The sequence below is a fragment of the Gymnodraco acuticeps genome, unplaced genomic scaffold (assembly GCF_902827175.1).
Source record: "Gymnodraco acuticeps unplaced genomic scaffold, fGymAcu1.1, whole genome shotgun sequence".
Classification (NCBI taxonomy): domain Eukaryota; kingdom Metazoa; phylum Chordata; class Actinopteri; order Perciformes; family Bathydraconidae; genus Gymnodraco; species Gymnodraco acuticeps.
Window position 1 is genome coordinate 713,273 of NW_022991435.1, and position 18,578 is coordinate 731,850.

The following is an 18,578-nucleotide window of genomic DNA, read 5'->3' on the forward strand; positions in this document are numbered from 1 at the left end:
ATGTCTTTATCCTATCTACATTTTAAGTACATTTTTGATTTTGATTAAATATTTGCTGCCTTTCCCAGTGTTTTGTGTGGTAAAGTCACACAGAGAAGTAGCCACACCTGTGTCACTTCCCATGTAGCACTTGACTCTTTGTCGTATCTAGGAGTGGTGATGGAAAGACGTAACAAACTTGTTGTCTAATGTGCTGGTTTGTCATTACAGTTTTAATTATTTTCTTACAGTATATTTATATATGGTTGACATGCCAAGTGATACAATGACTTATATATAGATATTTTTGTAGCATGCATAATCATTCATCAACAATAATATTCCATTAATATTGACAGTAAAATCCCTGAGAAAACAACACTGAATTATTATGGGTTGACTGACCTTTAAGCTTTAAAAGTTTGACCTAACAACATATTTTTACATTCAAATTGCATTATGGAGTTTTTTTATTTAATAAGATCTGATTCAAACTAGAAATACACATGCACATGCGTCAGTACTATCTTTACTAACAACAATGCTCCTGCTACCTGCGTGTGTGAGAGAGAGTGTGTGTGTGTGTGTGTGTGTGTGTGTGTGTGTGTGTGTGTGTGTGTGTGTGTGTCCTCCCCCCACACTTTCTCTTTTTTTAAAGGGGAAATTGACGGGGGTTTTCTGTGATGTTGTAATATGTTCATCTCTTCCATGTGGAAGTTTCCTACCTCTGAGAATTATAAAAGGCGGCAGTCCTTGACAGCTCAATGAACACAACCTCCCTGACACCGCCTGAGGACAGAACAGCTCAGAGTCTCTGCTGCCAACACAGAAGAAGACATGGTGTCAATCAAAGCTTCAGTGATGGTGATCACACTGCTCACCGTTTGTCTGCTGGCCACAAATGCATCTCCAGGTATTATAGTTTCCTTCGTTTCTATGGTTTGATTTTAAATGCTTTTCCTATATGGTTTTATGTTTTGATATAAAGATGCATTTCTCTTAACTTGTTTTTTTCTATCCAGTATCTAATGATCTTTTCTCCTTTTTTCACAGGATGTTGTCGAAATTACATGAAAACCAAAATACCATTTCTTAAAATCAAGGGGTACTCTGTCCAGACAGTCACAGGGCTGTGTCCTATCAGTGCCATTATGTGAGTGTCTCCTCCTTCACAACCAGACATTAAAGATGTATGCCCCATAACATTTATGTTTATAAGTGTATAATCTTTTTTCTTTTCTTATAATCCATAGTTTCCACACAAAGAAGGGTAAAGCATGCACTGACCCTGCTTTGAACTGGGTGATGTACTATGTTGACCGTTTAAGGTAAGATTAATTTCATACAATTGTGCAACATAACTCAGAAACTGTGATATTTTGCAGGCTGTGAAATGTATTTACACAAAAAGATTGAATACAATTATAACAGGATCAATTCTCATTGCAGGAATAAAGCACAAATGGTTCACATGAAGTCCACACAGGCTGGTATTTGAAGAGAGACGATGGAGCCGTTTTCCTGCCTGTTACCCTCATACTGTGAGACCAATGATGTTTTACAGTTCAGTTATTCAGTAACTGAACTGTGAGACACTGGCAATGCAACACAAGAATCAGCTCAGTTGTAAGAGCAATTTAGAATATTATTTTCATATTATTTGTGTTTTATAATGAAATGTATTTGTACATAATGTTATAATATATAATCATTAAAGTTTTGTTAAAAAAAAGGAATACATTGTGACAAGTCTCTTAATTAAAACACTACCGTGCATGGTCTATTGTTAAAACGTAACAATTAAATTGCTACACGTGAAAACATCTTTACACTTTACTTCCTTGTTTATGATCACGGTGAGAAATTCCAGCTCTGGAAGTTTTGTGTTCTGTGATCAAAACATGGCAAAAGTGCTGTGACGTTAGAAGGAGGAAGTAATGAGAGCTGTTTGAAGCACATTGCAAAATAGGTATTTCCATGTCAACAGACATGCTTACATCACCTGTACTGAAGAGGAGTGATAATCATTTATAGGTCATGGTGTAATGATTTTCTGCTGGTACTATCCTTTAACTTATTAACTTTTAACTCTTGGAGAATAATACAGATATTTGTATATATATTGCTAAATAGGTAGTTTGAATGAAAGTAGTTCCAAAACATTGTTATAGACAGTGGTGTAAAGTAACTAAATAGATGTACTCAAGTACTGTACCTAATTTTGTACAACTTTACTTGAGTATTTCCATGTTATGCTACTTTGTACTTCTACTCCACTACAGTACAGAGGTAAAAAGTGTAATTTTACTCCAATACATTTATTTAATACATTTAGTTGCTTCTCAGATTTGGATTAAACAACACTTAAATAAGACTTTAGTTACAGCTGGAGTAAATTCACAAGCTACCCTGTATACAATATATATATATATATATATATATATATATATATATATATATATATATATATATATATATATATATATATATATACAAAGTCAGTAAAAATAGCTGCACCTTTACCAACTTTGATAACACTTTAACAATAACAATAATTATAATCAAAACATATAATATATATATGATTCTGAAATGGGCCAATCTGCATAATGAAAACTTTTACTTTTAGTACTTTATTAAGTATATTTTGATGCTTATACTTTTGTACTTTTACTTGAGTAACTTATGCAATGCAGGATTTTTACTTGTAGGCCTACTTCAAAACAACAGATAAAGCTAGAAATCTAGGTGTAGTCATGGACTCTGACCTGAGTTTCAACAGTCACATTAACAGTTACTAAATCAGCCTACTATCACCTAAAGAATATATCTAGGATTAAAAGACTAATGTCACAGCAGGATTTGGAAAAACTTGTCCATGCTTTTATCTTCAGTAGACTCGACTACTGCAATGGTGTCTTCACAGGTCTCGCTAAAAAATCTTTTAGAAAGCTGCAGCTGATTCAGAACGCTGCTGCTCGAGTCCTCACTAACACTAAGAAAGTGGATCACATCACTCCTGTTCTGAAGTCTTTACACTGGCTTCCTGTGTGTCAAAGAATAGATTTCAAAATACTGCTGCTGGTTTATAAAGCACTGAATGGTTTAGGCCCAAAATACATGTATGACCTTCTAATAAATTATGAACCATCCAGATCTCTCAGGTCTTCAGGGACTGGTCAGCTTTCTGTCCGCAGAGTCAGAACTAAACATGGAGAAGCAGCGTTCAGTTATTATGCTCCAAATATCTGGAACAAACTCCCAGAAACCTGCAGGTCCGCTGCAACTCTGACTACTTTTAAATCCAGGCTGAAGACTTTTCTTTTTGTCGCTGCTTTTAATTGAACTATTCTTATCTTAAACTGCACTGTAACTTTTATTCATGTATTGTAACAGAGTATTCCTACACTCTGGTACTTCTACTTTTACTCCAAGTCCAAGATCGGTGTACTTCTTCCACCTCTGGTAGAATACTTTGAACATGGAAAACCAAAGCCAGGGTTACAAAGTGTTCAAGTGATACAGAATAATTTTTAAAAGTACTTATATTTTAAAGTAGAAAAACAATTGTAGATCGAGGATCAGTTAAAATCATAAAATTAAAAAAATAGGATAAACTGTAAAAATGAAGTATATCATGTTCACATTACAGAATGATCAGCTTGTGCACGTAGTCGTTTGAATAACTCTTTGACCACTAGATGGCGGTAGTATCACTTCAAAGAAGAAGAGCTGTGAAATGATGTTCAGCGGCACTTTTATTAGTTTTTGCTGTTTCAGTGCTATTTTTATTTGGAAAGTTTTATCATAAAGCATTCTAAAGATCAGGGCTACATCAAACAATGATGTTGACTTCAAGCTTCATCTTGAAACTTCTTCCTTCTCGACCGAGACTCGACGTGGGTGAGTTTCATGTCTCTCACATATTCTTTCCTGTATTTTAAACAGCAACAAATAAGTACGTTGATTGATGTACTTGATGCCCAATCCTTGGCCATCGGCTGTTGGCAACACCAACAAAGCAGAACAAACGAGCGTTTTCTCCTGCCGCATGAATCCATCCCAAATGACAGTCTGGAGCAATGCTCACAGCCACTATTACATCACCTCCACTGTTCTGCACCACTGTACAGAGTGCTTTTCTATGAATAATACAGAGAGACTGTGAAGAGAAGGACCTGGACATGTATAACTAAATGACAGGGAGTATATACTTTTAGAAAAATGTGATAGAGTCTATGGAAAGACAGTGTTGGAAAGATATTCTGGAGTGGGCTGAATAGGATTTATATGATGAATTCACACCGTAAATAATCCCATCAAACACAATTGCATGGATATTGATTTAACTTTATTGGATTAATTTATGAATCAGACATGCTTCCTTCAACACATTCCTTGATATATCTCAACTGTGTTTATATTATATGAAATACAGATACAGTGCAGAGTTGTTGTGGAGGGGAAAAGAGAGATGGCAGCAGCGTGGCCGGTCACACTATCTGCAGGAAGACAAGGTTATATAGACTTGTGTGTTTCCCCATGAGAGAGCAGTCTGCTTTAGTATGAAAAGAAAATAACATATTGCACTCTGGGATGAGCAGACAGGTCTTTTATCATGGCATTCATGCACACACACACTGGCAGAAAAGCAGACAGTGTCTCATGAAGCTCAAACACAGATAATGAGACATCCTCAGAGAGGTGAGAACAATCTGCATTAGAAAATTGCTTATATCCTGGCCCATCTGAAGTAACCCCAGGAAGGATATTAGAATAAATAAACTTAAAACTAGAACATTATTTTCATGTGCTATAATCTTTTTTTGTTTGCCCTTGACTTTCCTTTCTTTATCTCTCGCTCATTCTTGCTGGCAGAGTTAACACAGAGTTAACTGCTCGGTGTATAATTAGACAAACAAAAAAGACAAGGTTGAAACATCTAAAGGAGAAGAGACTCCAAATGATTACACATTCACTCCGTTTCCTTCCCCCTTGCTGCACACATAACCACCAATTAGAGGAGAGGAGGATGAGGACAAGCAAGCCGCCAGAAGTCTATTTGTGTCTATCTCTCTTGTTCTTTTTCTCTCTTCCCCTGAACACTATCCAGCACCGGGGAGGGAGGAAGAGAGGGTAAAATAGAAGTGAAAAACAAGAAGTATATAAATAAAGAAATCAGTGTTTCACATCCGGTCGGCTGATTGGCTGAGACGCGAGTTGGGCAGATCTGGGCCACAGTTGCACTCATTGTTCAGTGAGCTTTCTACACAGTCCAACCCAGCGACAGCAATGAATGTTGATTGTGACCTATGGTCTTTGCGTACAGTGGAAATAGAGTGTCACTTTTGTCTATGCATGTGTGTGTGGCTTCGTGTCTAGATTTTACATGCGCCCACTTTGCCCTTTTGTTCATTTCATTCCAGGCGTCGTCAGAGCAAGCCTCGGGGCACAGTCAACGGTCGATGGTTTTTATGTGATCCATATCAAAACTCACCGACAGCGTTGAATGTTCACCGAGGCAAGCAGGAAGGAGAGTGTGAGCCGAGGTGACAAGACGAGGCAGGATGTGGAGGAGGGAGGACAGAGGGACAGGGAAGGAGGCGAGGATGTCACTCACAGCCCAGAGGTCAGGACGCACAGCAACGGGACATAATGAAATAGGACAGTGGCAGAATGAGTCCACTGTCCACAGGGCAAACATGCTTCTGCTTATGTTGTACATGATCGTGATGTGTGGAGAAGCTGGAACACAAACTGAGAGGATCTGCTTTATTGCATTACAACCGCCTCATTAACCAGAGGAACTTCATTCATCTCCACTTCAAACACGGCCGTATCAGCATCTGAAACACAGAAGAGGAAGTTGTTAGCACTGATGTTGCACAATATTGTAGAAAAACTGTCCCTCCTCATTTCCTTTTGTAGAATTCAGATATTTCTTTTTTGGGGTAAAATGGATAAATGAAACCAAAACTATTATCATAATAGTAATAATCTACTACCTCTTCCCCTTAGCGCATTGACATATTTTAGATTGTTGCTTTTAAATTGTCTATCGTTTTTACTTGTACTTGTTTTATGGTGTGTGGGCTGTGCTGTGTGATTTTTTGTATGTATTGTTTGTTTATTTGACTGCACAGCACTTTGGTCTGGAGGTTAAATATAATGTAAAAAATAAATACTCTATATATTTAAAAGTAATTCAATAGATGTTTTACTTTCGTATTTAAAGCCATTCTTTTGTTGCACAGAACACTATTAGAGAAATATTGCGGAGCCTGCCACTGTTCTTGTGGACATCTAGTCCGGTGAACAATGCTGCGATGTCCCACTGTGCAGCCAAGCTTTTCAGACCCCAGCCATGCCAGACCACAGGCTGAGAGCTCCTATTGTCAGGAGCAGGGCAGAGCCACCGACAGTGTGGCTGTGCTCCTGCGCAGACGGGGGGGGCTGACGTCAGGATGGTAAACGCTGATCTATGGTCATTCATCGCACCGCTCCATCGGCTTAGTGTGCTGATGTCATTCAGCGGGCTAGACCTGCATCTATTACTCTGCTGAGGATGGCAGACGTCAGGCTAGCATGATCACACACTGGCTACAATGAATGAGTAATGCATCACGTTATGGCAGCTATAATTCAGAAGGTCATAAAATAGACAGTTTGCTTTATGTCTGGGTTCTTTGAATTATTGCCTCTGCATTCTTTCACAGGCATGCTTTGATTTTATGAATATGTAAACATGTACAAATTCATTTGGATGCTCATGGCAAAATACATCCAGTATCTGGTCACATAATGTCCTATTATGTATTATAACATGTACAACTACTTAAATGAATAACATGAAACACTATATCCATACACATGTTTTTTGTCCTTGTTCTGCTTGCTTTTTTCTGGTGTGAACTGCAGCATGTGAACTAGAAGTCTCTTTTCTCTCAGGGTGAAGCAGCTCAGATAAGAGACTAAATTCATAAGCCATATTACATCTTCCCTACTCTGTCACACACACACACACACACTTACGCCTCACCCCACAATAAGCCCTAAAACGAAAACTAGGCAGAGGGTCGAGGGAGAAGAGAAAAGGGGGCTTTGCCATGGCAACCCCAGTGTCAGCCAGCCATTTCTTCTTAATCCCCCCCCAGTTCAATGTCGCGCCCTCTGAGAGACCCCCCTCTCTACAGCTGAATATTTCTTTTGTGTTGAGAGACTCTGTAAATGTGTGTCTATGTGTGTGTGTGTGTGTGTGTGTGTGTGTGTGTGTGTGTGTGTGTGTGTGTGTGTGTGTGTGTGTGAGGGATCATGGAGGGGGAGGATTGGGGTTAGAGGGGGGGGAGATCATAGCTAACCCAGCTTAAATGGGGGGCCAAGCTGCAAGCCACATAGTCTCAACATTACATCGGGGGTACCAACTTAAGATCAAATCACATACACACACACGTGCATATACACATTTAAACACTATATTGATGGAGGGAGATAATCTTCTGAAATGGCAGATAATTGCATCATATGGCAAACAGCCAGGCCCTTCCTCCCCGAGCCTAGCGCTGACAAACTCTGCATTTAATTTTTTTTTTTTCTCAACGAAACTCTCGTGGTATCTGGCTCTTTCCTGAGCAGGCCACTTTACATTACAGACAAAAGCGGTTTTGGAGAAGTGGGTGGGGAGAGGCGTCAGCTGCTAGACAAAATTAAAAGGCCTCTATTTGTCTCCGACAATAAACGTCCCCATCTTTGGAGCTCCTCCACAGCTGCAGCCAGATAGGCTTTCATTTCTAACTGCACACTAATAGAGAGCAGTGTCTCCTTCCTCGACTATAAGCCGATTTAGTGTGCAGGATAAAAATTCAAGCAGCTTTATAGTCATCTCTCTGAGTTGCCTTTCCACCGAGGAAGAGGACAATAGAATGTGACACATGGTGGATACTCGGTAATAGAGAAACTACGGATTTTGTGAAGCTGTTTTAATGATGTGCAGTATACCTGGTGGAAATAATCTTCACAGAGTCACAGACGTCAAGAGGTGCATTGTGAACACCTATAGATAGAAGACAAAAGCAGATAAAAGACGAACAGTTAGAGGCAAAGCAATGGGCTGGAGACCGACTTCTATATTGCACAGACGGAGGGGAAAAGGCTTTTTCTGACTATCTATAATATAAAGGCACAATTAATTTGGTTTTCACTAAAGGTTCCCTAATCAACAGACAATTAATGTCCAGTGCATCCTCCGGAAATCCCAAAACGCTCTTCCCCCGGGGCTGAGCTATGGAAGCGAGGGGAGGAAGTGCCAGTGGTGTGTCTCTGGGTGGTCCGATGTGGCCGTGGGCGAGACTTTAATGTAGCTGCATGTCCATTCCAGTGTATACTGTACATTCAGCCATAATGACTAACAGACTGCCTGTAGGAGCCTAACACGCCCCTCCATGCCTACAGATGCATATGCTCCACTTTAATGGCAGCCTTCAGACTTTATTTGAAGTGTGCTGTTTAGAAAAAAAACGGAACCCCGGATTTTTCAGAAGGGAGGAAAAACATGACTTTGACGACCTACAGTGCCCTCGGCCTAATATTTGGCCCTGGTGGGTTCATTATATTAAGTGGCCATTTAAACCATTCAAACTGTGGATAATTGCAGTTTCGCTGCTTTGTGGTGGTTCTGTTTCAAGGATATAAAAATCTGGGCATGCCAAACATCTGGCTGGGGTATTAAATGTGACATAGGCTGCGGACATAATTCTAAAAAAGTATAATGTCAGGAAAACTTGGCCAAAGAAACCAACTAAATTTGATGGTCTGTGCAGCTTCTAGTACAATTATTTCCTTCTGTCGTGTAGCCGACGTGTACATTGTACTTGGTTAACTGTGGATATCTGAGCTGACTTAACGAACCTATGAAACAGGGAAAATGCTCCATGTAAATCTAGTCTATTTGAGAGCAAAGGGCACATTGTAACACAAGGTGCAGAGTCTGTTCAACAAGTGCAAAGGCATGAACCAAAAGCAAAGGCATGGAGTTAGTGCATTGGGACTGATTGGCAGGATGGGGTCGTTCGGTGACCCTTGACCTTTTTAACCCCTAGGAATGTTGTCTTGCTGGTGCGTGTATTGTTCCAGCAGTGTATCAGATGAATGTGAACGCTCATTTCCCCCCAAAAAAACTCCCTTTTCTTCCCCTAATCCTTTTTTTTCTGCTCTTCATCCTCAGACTTCAACAAACAAAAGGTATCAACAGGTCTACAGTGGGCTGTTGTTCTGAAGTGCACATGCATGGAGAGAGCCTACTTACGTGGGTGCCAGGCTGACCTAAAAGACCTATAGGATTCAGTAAACAAGAGCCTTATCGCTCATCAAATAAGCCACTGTTTTTATTGGTCCACTCTCCATATCTAAGAGATCTGAGTATCTTCAGGCAGCCTGAGAGTCTGGCTCTGGAGGAAGTCACCAGCAGTCGAGGGAGACTGACAGATGAGAGGGCCAGACAGACAATTACTGGCCAGGTATGTCCTTTATATCCACCTAAGGCTGGTCAGAGGAAATGGAGGAATTTATGATGTCATAAAAAAGTGCCAGAAAGAGAAGTGCCTGAGAACAGGTTGTCTCTGGAGCAGGAGCCATAAAAGACTCCTGCGGCGCCCCCCCCCCTACCACCCGAGATGATAACACTAGACTGAGCGCCCACGATATATGTGTGTAGTTAAACCCCCCTATATATAGAGTGGCAACATATTTTGTTAACAGCTATGAAGCAAATGTGTCATTATATATTAGATTCTAGAGATGGAGAGCAAAATAAATACACAACCTAAGTTCTGTGCATGTAAAGATTTTTTTTATTAGGTACTAGCACCATGTCAATATTTTCCTTTTGTGGTTCTTTATACTTGTCCTCGTCAACAATGCAGTAGAAAATAAATCTAAAAACATACATGCAAACGCATAAATGCTAAAAGTAAGTGATGCTGAATTTATATAAATGTGTTGTATAATTTAATGACTTGAATACTCTTATAATTAATAGTTGTATCCCCAAAGGAAACCCGCTGAAAAACATGTCTAAAAAAATACATTAAAAGCTGTTTTTATGTTTATCTCCCTCAATCTCTAACCCCTGTTGTACAGTTGAAACCACAACAAAAACAAACCTTTACACAGGAAACATCTTTAACAAGACGACACCATCTGCCGCTTCACGCTAAGCAGGTGTAAGGAAGAGAAAGCCTTTAAACGTTCTAAAGGACACCCGTTCCTTTTTGTAAGCACGCACACAAATTCACATCTATACGTACACACACTACACTTCTCTTCCTACTACAAAAGGATAGAGACACACTCGCAGTCGTAGTGCTTGTTAAAATAAAAAAAGGAAGAGAGAAGGCGGTTATTTGCTCTACAACCTCACTAAGGAGGTTTCCCATTGTAAAAAGAGTGGCTGCCCTGTTTCCTTTCATCCCTCTCCTTGAGGCACGCTGTCTTTGTCTCATAGAGGACAGAACAACCAGCCTCCCGGCCACGCTACACCGGTCAAATACCAGGGAACTACCACTGGCCTGCTGGGAAAACTACAAGAGGAGGAGGAGGAGGAGGAGGAGGAGGAGGAGGTGGAGGAGGAGGAGGAGGAAGAGGAGGAGGAAGAGGAGGAGGAGGAGGAGCAGGAGGAGGAGGAGGAGGAGGAGGAGGAGGAGGAGGAGGAGGAGAGACAGAAAGAGAGAAGGGGGAAATAAGGTGTGTGTTTAATCTGAGGCGAGAGACTGAAAAGTCTAGAAAAAGGTGCGTGTGAAATAAAACCTGTCATTAAGTCTCAGTGGAGCTACGCACACCTGGCAGCAAACTGCACTTCAAAAAGATGTCAGACTTGTTGACACCGAAGAAAAAATGCTATAGTATGACTTTAGAAGCTCAAATTATGACCATCTGTTTTTACTTTTCTTTCCTCCTTATTAAAAGGTAGCAACTGTATGTGAGCAATTAAAGACTCAGAGGTTAGAAAGGCAGGTCTACCGTTTTTTCTTTTCCCCCCTTCCAATTCTGCACTTTCATGCCAGCTCAGCAGAATGAAGGAAGTTCCTGTATACGGGGCACTGTATAGGGGTAAAGTGAGCTTAAGTCCTCCCCAAAACCAACCGCAGCCGGCTGAATGTAAAGCTTTACGTTCTAGTCCTCACAGACTGCCTCAGCACCCAGACCTCACTGTCACACCTCATAAAGCAGAGCTCAAGCAGTGGGGTTGTGTTTAAAGCCAAGGGGAAAGATAAGGCGAAATAAGGACAAATAAGAAGGAAAATAAGAACGCCCCTATTCAGGAAACTGTATGTAGCGAACAGAGTGAAAAGCCCTTGACAAAAGCTCTTTAGCTGAAACTCTGATGGCATGTCTCCAGTGTGCTGAAAAAGAAAATACACTTTTGGGACAAATTGCAGGAAACATAAGGAAGTGAAAAAGCCATTGAGGGATTTTTAACACCATAATCCTCTCTTCTTATTTCTAGTTTTAGCTTAGCTGTCGAGAGGGAAGCGAGGGCCCGCAAGTTTATTTTCAAATAGTCCACAAAGAATGCCTGTCATTTCCTGGCGTTCCCCACTTCCATATGAAAGCCCCCGTTCCTTAAGGAACAATGGGAAAGATTCCAAAATGTCCATTGGGACTTTTTGGCATGGCGATACAATAGAGAGCATGTTGTGACAGAATTGAGACAGGCTGTTTCTCTCACCTGTGACAAGATCGGAACTAATGCAATGTTTTCGTCTTTCAGCGAGCATACTCCATGATTAAAGCGGCCACACCAAAGCTTCAACATCCCATAAATGAACTGAGAGTGGAGTCTAATGGAGGCCCTGAATCTGTCTTTGACAACTCACTAGAATATCTTTTATTCATCATACCTAGGGAACATTTTAGAGTGAGTTTCTAGATAAAAGCAGCTCCTGGAGCATCAAAATGTTTTGACAAGTTTCTGACTTTATTAAGCATAGTGCTAAAAATACATGATATCAGAGAATAGAGGGAGTAAATGTAACAGGTTCCCCTTATCCCTAATCATGGTTTTCTTATACATCAATGTACATGTGACTTCAATTACAACCACACACAGTCACACCAAAGCTGTAAGAGTGTATCAGTTTGGTCTTTTAGTTGAAAGAGTTCAATAGTCATGTGCTCCTGAACAGGCCAATAAGATCTTAAAGTCACCTGGCTCGACCCGACCTGAGCCTTTGGCTAGACAAGAGGTCAGAGGTCGTCCACTCAACTAGATAGGCAGTATGTCGATATGCCTGAGGCAGGGGCCAGGGGTCTCCACTAACCTAACCTTTCCATTTACCCAACACTGTAGCTGAACTGAAGAAAAGCACAAACACACACATGTGCACACACGGGATCCTGCTGCTATGAACTCATTCGCCCCTTAACCTCATTTACCTGTGATGCATGAACACAAAGCGTATGTGGTAAACAGGAGCGATTAGATCTTCTGCTTTGGATCCATAGATAAGTCTGAGGTGGAAAAAAAAGGACACAGGCATTACTTAAGTCTTCTGAAAAGAAGTTGACATCTGCAGTTGACATCTGTGCTTTTTATGTCTTCCAGATGACTCAGGGATAATGGATTAAAAAGTTTACATATTGCATTAATGACTTAAAAAGAGGGGAAGCCAGTTTGAAAGAGTTTTTCTTCCTCACACTTTTGCCTTTTATGTTCGATCGCAGCCGGGAAGATCTGGGGGTCATGTGATGCTATCAAAATGTCCTTTTCACAGACAAAAAAAACCAATAAGAGTTTTATTTTTTTATTTTACAGTTCTATGAGAAGACAATGATGACGGATGAACGGTGATCTGTGGTTCAGAGCCTCATCCACCGTGATAGCAGGTTACTTCTGACATAATTGCAGGTTGCAGCTGAGGATCACATGTGATAATGAATTACACAAGAATGATGATCATAGTTCCAGCAGGAGATTAGAGAAGCCAACATCTAACCACCTCCCTGCCCGCATAACAGCAGCAGGAAGATGCTTGGCTCCATTCACCCAGCCTGATAACTCCTTGAGAGCAACTCTAAGTGAATGAAGCCAAACAAGAGATAAGCACTTTGCTGCTCCACGATTTAAAAATCAGGAAGATGCTGCTTTTTCTCTTCACAAGGGACAACTTAATTGCATGTAAGTCAGCCTCAAGGAGAATAAAAGGTCAGTTGATCTATTGTAGATTTCTCTATTAAAATAATACATCATTTTCCCACTGTATATGTACAAGAAATGTAAGTGCAAACAGTTAAAAGTCAGCATTTGGTAAGTGCTTGTTTTTCAAAAAAAAGCCATGCATTTTTCATTAAGAGCACGCTGTGTACAATCCATAGCCAGTTAAATGCAGTGCTGCACTAAGCGTCTAGAATCTACTTCTTCCAAATGGCAGAAAGAATTTATGGAGACTGCCTCATTAACCTTAAGGCATATTAGTGCTTGGCACTGCATGCTGAGAGCTAAGCAAGACAGATTGTCTCAGCTGCTTTAGAATAATCAGAAGGGTCAGAGCACAGTAGCACAGTGGACCCAAAACTGAGTATAAAACGCTCGTGATGAAGTGTGTTTATTTGGTCAGTGCATCCTCTCAGTGTGCCCACCCTGAAAATGGCAGTCTGGCTGTTTTGCCATGTGCTGGAGGCCCAAATCCGGGAGGAAGTCAGATGCGCGCGGACTGTTTCCGAGAATGTGGGATGTGCACAGCCACGATTACAGTCTGAACAATTTAAATGACTGTCTGCATTTTTTTAAAAAAATGCAAACATTTGAAAAAACGCGCATGCATTATGTTGAAAATCACTAAACACTATATATTTTAATTGCATCTTTTGCATTTCTTTCTATTTTGCCTATTCATTACCGGGCTGAGTTACGCACCCGTCCACAGAGGGATACCATCATGAGTCACGGCTTGGCGAGAGACGGGTGGCGGCTGAGAATGATCGCTGTCTGCTTTCTGCTCTTCAGGTGTCTCACGCAGATTATTTGGGGCAGGAGGGCTGCTGTAATGTCGATACAATGACAGATGGTCCACACAAAGCCGGTGCGCATTGTTCAGCTGGAAATATAATAGCCCCGATTTATCAGTGTTCGCCGACTTTCAGGCACCATACACTGTGTGGTGAGTGAAATGAATCAAAGTTGTATTGTTTGGGAGGCTCCCAGTAGGATTCCTTTGGACTGCACCGGCTGTTTAAACATAATCTTAAAACTTTCCAAGCAGCGGAAGCAGCATTTATCTGTACACTGTGTAGTAGTCTACCATCGACGCGTCTCGCAAAGCGTTATAAAAGTTGTAAAGTGCAGAAAAAATTGAAATCTCGTTTTTTCCCTCTAGTCACACGGAGGCTCTTATGAAATGAACGGGAGACACGCTTTTCTATTCGCTGCTAGTTTCACATGCGCTCGTGTTGGAGACGTAAAGCCCCCTCATTAGAACTGAGCGCCAACCCAGACCCCGGCACACATTATCACAGTTACACAATCATCCCATGTGCATATTCAGCAGAATATCCACACTTTCTTTAGATTCATTGATTAATTATAGACGCTTAATTTCTAAATTCGAAATACAGAATCGGTTTGTATAGTTTTAACTGGATTAAACAGACAATGCTTACTGTTTTTAGGTTATCCTACATTTTACATGATGGCATACTTACGCAATTTCCCTTCCCCGGCTGCAGGTAAAACTGCAGGATTCAGAGTCCAGTCGAGGTGGACTGATGCGTTTTCTTCAAGTCTGCCACAGTGGGTATTTTCACTCTCATCACTTCCGTCCGAGTCCAACTCTCCACCGATTGAGCGCCTGCCTCTCGGGTCCACGCATTACGTCTGTTTGAGAGGCAGGAGGGAGGGCATCCGGTTTACAGGGATCACCAGGAGGACCGGGATTGGCTCAGAGGAGATAGCTTGATAAAATGCGTGCCTGCCATTGGACCGCAGGGCAGGAGGGGAAGGGGCAGTCGTGTATTATTCAGGAGAAACCGGGTGGGGAGTGAAAGAGGAGGATACTCAAAGCGGAATATGCAGACAATGCCTTGTGTCTCAGAATTTCACATTTCATTGGTGGATTTATTCACCACAGTTTATGGTATCCAATAATGATCATCAAATGGACTAACAGGCTAATTGGGGCATTTATGATAACCCAATGTTTGTACTAGCTGTTAGTATATGTATGACCTCAGAGTTCTGAACATAGGCACTAGGATCACTGTAATAACCACAAATATACTTAATATAGGAAAATTATGGAATATTAATAAAATAATATTTGTGAAAGATCAAAAGTGGATTTCTCTTTTAAGTTTTTCTTTCTAAGTCTGTTCTATTTTTAAATAAAATTAAACATGCTGGACTCAGACGATGGAAGTGAAAATGTATAAATTAATCAAACAACCCTTTTTTGCATCAAATATCAAACCTAAAGAAATCGCATGTGTGTTTGTGTCTGCACATGGGACATTTTGTGTGTGTCCATGCATGTGAGGGTGTCTGTGTGAGAGTGTGTTTGTGTGTGTTTCTGCTGTATGTAGGCTACGAGACAGCTGGAACTGCAGAATTTTGCACACAGGAATAGGGGAGGGAATGGTGCATGGATAATTCTCTCTTCAGATCCTCTGGTACTCGCTCCGAGAGTACTCAGCTGAATCAATACTGCTCAAAGCTTTCTCATGTTCCCTCTCACATCAGTGCTACTGTTGGGAGTCCGGGGCAGACCATTTTAGGTGTTTTCTAGATGATTATTTAAATCATAAAAGCCACCACTTCTTCTTGGATAATTGCAATGCTAAATCACCCTTGACCTACAGGCCTCCCGCATCACACACAATCACATCCAAAACTGTGAGTTGTTAACCTGCATACTGAGCCGGTGTGTGAGCAGACAGAGAAATCCTAATAGCCACAGCAGGGGCTCTTCTCTCTCCGGTAGTCATGGTGATTGAACACATTTCTCCACACATCAAGAGAGGCGGCCTGTCTGTGCTGCACCACACAGGCCTTTATTAGGCCCAGACCCTTGGACTGGAAGGAAGGAAGCACCAAGTGGAGGATCACACCCATTTCATTGTGACTCTACAATTTTATGACAGTCAGGAGGCCGTCCACCACAAATTAGTTCTTTTTCGGGAAGACTCTCTGCTCTTGTCTCGGTTAAACCGATAAAATGGCATGCTCAAATCTCAACAAAGCGGCACATCATCTGATTATTGTGCGGATTTGAAGGCTAATTTGCATAACTGGTGGGAATGATGCTCTCAGAAGTATAGCACCTAGATTTATTCAGTATTCAGTCTAATTTCTAACATCCATACGAGAGCAACAGCCTTGGCTTGATTTCCTTTAAGCTTCTAATCTCTTTTCCCTCTTAATTTAGCTGCAGCTTCAATCACAGCTCTTTCACAAATCTAACCGCGTGGGAGTTTATGTGTGTGACTGCTATCATGTGAAAACCTTATAATTCCATAGTCGGTGAAAGTCATATATTCATTTTAATTCAAGGGTCATGCGGTTGTCAATGGGTTTTAAGATTTTGGCACCACTTACTGATAAGGCAACCCTAGCAACAATTCCATTAATTTGTTACTTTTAATTCAGTTATAAGCCGTTAATAAGGACGTACTTGGCTGGAGTTTATTTTTCAATGGACCCGCCTCTGAAACACTTCATAGGATCCATTTCACTGTGTGTGCTGTGTGCTCTGCGTGTGCGACCATTAAATTGGGTTTCATCCCTCTATAATTATTTACCACAAATGAACATTGATAACCTGATACTTCAAGCCTCACTAGAAAGTGGAAGAAGTCACCACCCACTACCTTTTAAATGCTAAACAACACATAATGTTTAAATTAAAGAAGCCACAAGCATTTGTGCATGCTTTCATATTCTCTATAAACAGATTCTGCATATGAAAATTGCACAGGCGATGGTTGTATGCAGGGAAATAGTTTGTGTGAGGAGAAAAAGAGGCAGAACACATAGGCCGACTGTTATCAATGAGCATCGCACAGATAAAGGAAGTCTTGGCCTAGATATCCGCTGGCTCCACCACAACCTGAAAAACATTGCCCCTTGCACCCAGAGGCTTATTGTCATTTTAGGATGAGTTCCAGGATTAATGGATTACTAACATTTGTGATGCATGTATTACCTAAAAAACAAAAACAAAACATTGCATTCATTGTATTCCATCCTAGCTTAACTCAAAACACTACACCATAGCTTATTGTGGCCAATATTGTCTACTATAATGTTAGCAAACTAGATCTTGTTGTGTTTGATAATGTTGAGTCAGATCGCTTGTCTATGACTCCTTTCGCAAGTGTTTACCCAACGTTTAAGCATGTTGCCAATAAACATTTAAATATGTGTTTTCATCTATTTGAAAGCTCTTTACGTTTACATTCATATGTGTGTGATCCAGACTCTAGTCAGCCCTGGACTTAACACAAATGGAAAGTGTCCGATGTGCTACTGTTGATTACCATGACAACGTATTAAGCTGAGGCTTAAAACCATGGCTGTCCCATACTGTGCCTAGTAAGAGTGACATCTCCAACTGCTCCAGTAATGAGCTGTCTAACATGCTGTCATCCTCCACAGATGGAGCATATACTGTACAGTAGGACACATTTCAGATAATTAGTCAGGCAGACATTTGAAAGGAATATTTTCACATTTTAGGAAATATGTGTATTACCTTTATTTATTTTTTAGAGTTAGACAAGGAGATTGAGAATATTGTCGAATAGGTGAGTGGTAACACTTTTCTCATCTGAAGGCCTTTGCCTTTGCACAGTCTTCAAAGAGTTCAGAACAGTCATTGTATAGTGTTTAATCCATCCTCTGGGTCTGAAAGACTGAGGCTAATGTAGAAATGCTTAAATCTGAAATCTCTGATATGTCCAGTATTGAGCTACTCCACCAGTTGCTAGAAGAAGTCTGATTGTATAGAAGTCTATGAGAAAAAAGGATCCTACTTATTACATGATTTGGTACTTCACTACACATTCTCCCAATTAGTTTATGGTCTTATTAGCTTGTTTCAAGTGTGCTCAAATTCAATGATGTTCATTTTGTAAATGATGGTCCCATTTAGGGTAAACAGACTTTAAAGCGACATTATGCTCTATGGCGGGTTAATCTTTTTAATGACAATTGACAAGTCAATGCTGTATTGTGCACTCACGTAATACATTTAATTTATCACAACAAATAGAAGAAGAAAATCTATCGGACTCTGTGTTCAAGGTTTCAGTGCATAATGAGTTTTTCGTATATGGAAAAATCTTAAGTCTCAGCAAAAAAGTAAATGAATGTATTTTCCAAAATGTCAAACTATTCCTTTAATATTTAGCAGTCAAACCTTTATCTGCAAGCTAGAGTTACGTGCACATAGCCACCATTAAAGGCCCAGTGCTTTGGAAATCCAGATATCAATTGTTTTTCTGAAACAGAACACTGGGGTGTATTATCAATACCAATCACAAACAAATCGTTTTTTGTTAGTTTTTCTTTGTCCTCAAACGTAAGTAGCTATAAAATCAGGGTAATCATTAGA

General features: G+C 40.5%; 1 protein-coding gene and 1 long non-coding RNA gene across 2 annotated transcripts; one reads left to right on the plus strand and one right to left on the minus strand.

Moving 5' to 3' along the window:
- Positions 1-762: 762 nt before the first annotated feature.
- ccl20a.3 (chemokine (C-C motif) ligand 20a, duplicate 3) lies at positions 763-1,715 on the plus strand. Its single transcript, XM_034196188.1, has 4 exons — positions 763-892; positions 1,033-1,132; positions 1,233-1,307; positions 1,429-1,715. Exons 1-4 carry the CDS (start codon positions 817-819, stop codon positions 1,475-1,477), a joined length of 300 nt encoding a protein of 99 aa, XP_034052079.1. The 5' UTR covers positions 763-816; the 3' UTR covers positions 1,478-1,715.
- A 4,022-nt stretch (positions 1,716-5,737) lies between these two features.
- LOC117532593 lies at positions 5,738-14,835 on the minus strand. Its single transcript, XR_004566890.1, has 3 exons — positions 14,674-14,835; positions 7,975-8,029; positions 5,738-5,825 (listed from the first exon to the last, which is right to left on the minus strand). It is a non-coding gene; the product is annotated as an uncharacterized LOC117532593 (long non-coding RNA).
- Positions 14,836-18,578: the final 3,743 nt, after the last annotated feature.

Coding starts and splice junctions, on each gene's coding strand:
- ccl20a.3 (XM_034196188.1), top strand. CDS start 817: ATGGTGTCAATCAAAGCTTCAGTGATGGTGATCACACTGCTCACCGTT. Junction 893..1,032: donor GGCCACAAATGCATCTCCAG/GTATTATAGTTT, acceptor CTTTTTTCACAG/GATGTTGTCGAAATTACATG. Junction 1,308..1,428: donor TACTATGTTGACCGTTTAAG/GTAAGATTAATT, acceptor TTCTCATTGCAG/GAATAAAGCACAAATGGTTC.